This window comes from Geosmithia morbida (assembly GCF_012550715.1).
Source record: "Geosmithia morbida isolate 1262 chromosome Unknown scaffold_11, whole genome shotgun sequence".
NCBI lineage: Eukaryota > Fungi > Ascomycota > Sordariomycetes > Hypocreales > Bionectriaceae > Geosmithia > Geosmithia morbida.
This window is the reverse complement of record NW_023336198.1, coordinates 491,462-495,341: the sequence shown is the minus strand read 5'-3', so window position 1 is coordinate 495,341 and position 3,880 is coordinate 491,462. Positions and strand designations below refer to the sequence as shown.

The window sequence follows — 3,880 nt, the reverse complement described above, 5'->3', positions numbered from 1 at the left end:
CCAGTGCCGATGCGACCATCGCATCGCAGGCCACGGGCGCCATGTCGTGGGCCTTTGTGTCGGCCATGCGCAAGAACCCTCAGCAGAGCTACGTGCAGCTCCTCAACAGCATTCGAGACGAGCTCGCGACAAAGTATACCCAAAAGCCTCAGCTGTCCTGCAGTCATCCTCTTGGTGAGTCTGCCTTGTCTTGCAGAGGTACCTGCACACACGGGGTCCGTGGCTACATCTGCTAACACCCGACCTAGATACTAATATCTTGTTTGTAATGTAATTCCTTCTATCACGGTCACCCTTGCCATGGATCATTCCATGGCGTCAGGCATCCAACTGCCTCTTCTCTCGTGTCATCCTCATCCATTGCAGGGCAGTAAAAGTCGACTATCGGGTTGAGGTGAGGGCATGATTTGGAAACGGTGATGGCTACTTTAGTTTGGTGCTCGGTTCTTTCTGTGGTCTGATGGATTGGTGAGGATTGGTGGGTAGGTGCTAGTGATGAAGCGAGCAAGAATAATGGTCAAGTTGGATGATTTTTTTTTTTTTGGTTTCTTTTTCTTTTTTTTCTTCTTTAGCCTTGTCTAGATGGTTTTATATATATAGCCTTTTACTTGTCTTTGAAACCTTTTTTTTTATATCTGCTTTTGTTTTGAACTACTGTGAATTATTATAAACTCATTCTCTGTCCTCTGAATTTTTCTCTTGACCTTTTTCTCCCTTTCCTTTGTTGTTTCTATTTTTTTTTTTTTTGCGGCTCTTTGGGGTTGTCAGAAATTGAGTAAGGGTATCTATTATAGGAACACGATAATAAAAGAGAATTCTAGACGATAAAATACGACGACGGGCGTTGTTGATACCCAAGGACCTATTTTCTCATGTAGTGATAATGATACATGGTAGAAACGCGGGTCTTTTTTTTTTTTAAAAAAAAAAAGAATTTTTTTTTTATCCACAAGTCGTAGTATGGATATCGAGTATGGATATCGAGTAGATGTAGATGTGTTTTGTATAAAACAGGGTACAAAGGATTGATATATATAAAACATCTATCTACAGGTACTTGGTAATACTATTGCAATTTTTTTTATACATGTATCCGTATATCCTGTAAGCCCTCACTATCATAACTCTTTGACTTCATTTCACATGAACAAGAGTGATACCATGTAGGATTGATTGTAAAGCTCCGGAGGCGAAGGCGAAGGGGTAGGGAAAGAAAGAGGCAGCTTGTACAGCATGTGAAGGTGACAAGACGAGACATAACATCATTGAAACTAGTAACCCTTGAATTGGAAAAGGAGAAGAAAAAAGAAGAAGTGAAAAACAAAAAAAGAAAGACGGATTGATTGATTGATTGATTCCCATATATACAACAATGAACCTCGTAAACACAACGCCGGCCATGTACCTCTCTTGGAAACAAGAACAAACGAACCAGACCAAAAAAGCGGGCATATAAAAAGAGAACGAAGAAGAAGAAGAAGAAGAAGAGGGAGGGAGGGGGGGGGGGGGGGGGAAAAAAAAAAAAAAAAAAAAAAAGAAGTGGAAGGAGGGAATTCTCCGTGAAACTGACGCCTCCCAGGCCATGGTGGTCAGACGAGAGACCTCGACGGCGACGAACCCGACGGCTACGACGAAGTCATCTACCCCGTCGACTTCCGTCACAACGGCCACATCACCGATGATGAGATGCACAGGATCATGGTCCGCCCGCTGCAGCCGGGCGTACGCCTGACGGCAATATTTGACTCGTGCCACTCGGGCACCGCCCTCGACCTCCCCTACATCTACTCGACCCAGGGTGTCCTCAAGGAGCCCAACCTGGCCAAGGAGGCCGGCCAGGGCCTGCTGGGCGTGCTGTCCTCGTACAGCCAGGGCGACCTCTCGGGTGTCGCCAACAACATCCTCGGCTTCATCAAGAAGGCCACAACTGGCGATGAGGCCCACACCCGCGCCATCGCCACCAAGACTTCGCCCGCCGATGTTGTCATGCTTTCCGGAAGCAAGGACGACCAGACTTCGTATGTTGCTATTCCCCGATCGCAACCCCCCCCCGTATCCTCTTCCCTCTCGTCTGCCCCTCCTCCCGGCGCGCGGGCGCCCCCCCCCCCCCCCCCCCCCCCCCCCCCCCCCCCCCCCCGCCCCCAGAACCCCCCCCCCCCCCCACACACACACGCGCGCGCGCGCGCGCACCCACACACGTCTTATCCACCAAGCTTGGTTATCCATTGTCGAGTCTGGGTGAGTACCGAGTACGAGTAATACAAGTACACGCCTGTCTCGCGCGCGCCGCTCAACGAGGTCCCAGGAACCGGTACCGACGATCCAATATTGCGCTCGTAGCATGGACTCCTGCTGATACTCCGCACCACGTGTACTGATACTCTGGTCTCTGCCCCGGGGCACGTCGAGCGAAGACGGGAATTCCACGAGGACAGCACGGAGAGTGATAGTACTAGCACCGGCGCGATACCTGCACAGATGTATCCTCGTACTGAGCCAGACATACTAACCCCGACGTCGTACGCACCTCTGTCCTGGTATGCACCTACGACGTTGCACATGCTTTCGATCCAATCCAAACCCACGCGACAAACAAACAAAACGCCAGACGCCTCGTCCGTCACTGCCGAACTGCTCGCTACCTCGAGCTCGTTTCCGGACCACACCTCAAGCCACGTCGGCTTCGACCGGCGCATCCGCCCACAGCCTCCAGCCTCCAAGACCCGGCCGCTCGACAGACAGACGGCGACCTGGACCGCTCCACAGAGCTAGCCGCTCTACCTGTATCGCTGGCGTGTGGTGGCTCTTTGAGTACGAGTACATGACGGGAGGAGATATTGTCGGTACAGAGTTTTGCTGCGCTGCTGGACTCTAGCACTGCCTAGTACCTGCTATATCTTCGTTCTGTGATCTGTCGCTCATTTTGTGTGTGTTGCCTGCCTTTTTTTTTTCTTCTCCCCCGGCCCATTCTTTCAATTATTTGTTATCATCTCGGGGAGCTGTCCTGCCAAACCTCTCTCCCTCTCTCTCATTAGCCGCCTTGCCAATCGTCCATGTTTTCTTTTTTTCTTCTTCTAGCACCCTCTACCCGTCTATCCATTCCTATTCTTTGCATCCCTCTCTTTCGATTTCAGCTCATCGTCATTCGTTATTATTGGATTGGCACCATCGTCTGTCACGCCAGTCATGTCCTCTACATAAGAGCCCTTTCCCCCTCCTTCTCCTCTACGCCGGCTGTACCTGTACTGTCTACCCGTACTCTCCCCCCCACTCGCCCCCGACAGGACAATAACCTCAACGGTCCTAGGACGCTAGACCCTCTCTTTCAATTCACTCTGGGTCGGTCTGGCCCCAGTTCCTAACCTTTTTCTCTCTCTCCCTCTCTCCTCTCCCCTCTCTTCTTACCGAGCCTTTTTTTTTCCTTTTCTTTTTTTCGCATCCAATCCCCTCTCCCTTATCCTACACCCTCTCTCGCGACCTCGAATCCTCACCGGTAAATCCCTAACCGGCAATCTCCTTCTCTCACACAACAAGCCCCCCCCCCCCCGGCCTTTCATAGTCATCAGGCACCCGTTAACAGCACCACGCCGCCTGCGCTGACACCGCCGCCCAACGACTTTCCAGTCCCGAATCGAAACCCGACGACAACGTAGCGCCAGAGCCTGAGCCCGCGCTGGAGCCGGAGCCAGAGCCATAGCCAGCGCCCCCCCTCCGCCTTGACGTCCATCGTCACCATCAACCTCGTCATCCGAGAACCCTCGCCTCTCTTCTGCCGCCCTGAAACGGAGATTTCCTCCCTCGCCATGTCGGGTTATCCTGGCTATACCGGGGGCTACGGCGCACCCCCGCCCATGCCTCCGACTCAACCCCAGTACCCACA

The 3,880-nt window shown here is 52.0% G+C and overlaps 1 protein-coding gene across 1 annotated transcript in view; it reads left to right on the top strand.

The window, feature by feature from the left end:
- Positions 1-41: 41 nt before the first annotated feature.
- Positions 42-3,880, top strand: part of GMORB2_1939 (Caspase domain) — a gene marked incomplete at both ends in the record, with an annotated part of 5,336 nt that continues 1,497 nt past the window's right edge. Inside the window, 2 exons of the mRNA XM_035463919.1 lie at positions 42-174; positions 1,580-2,018. Of these exons, the coding sequence (XP_035320183.1) occupies positions 42-174; positions 1,580-2,018 (572 nt within the window). The remainder of the gene's footprint in view (positions 175-1,579; positions 2,019-3,880) is intronic.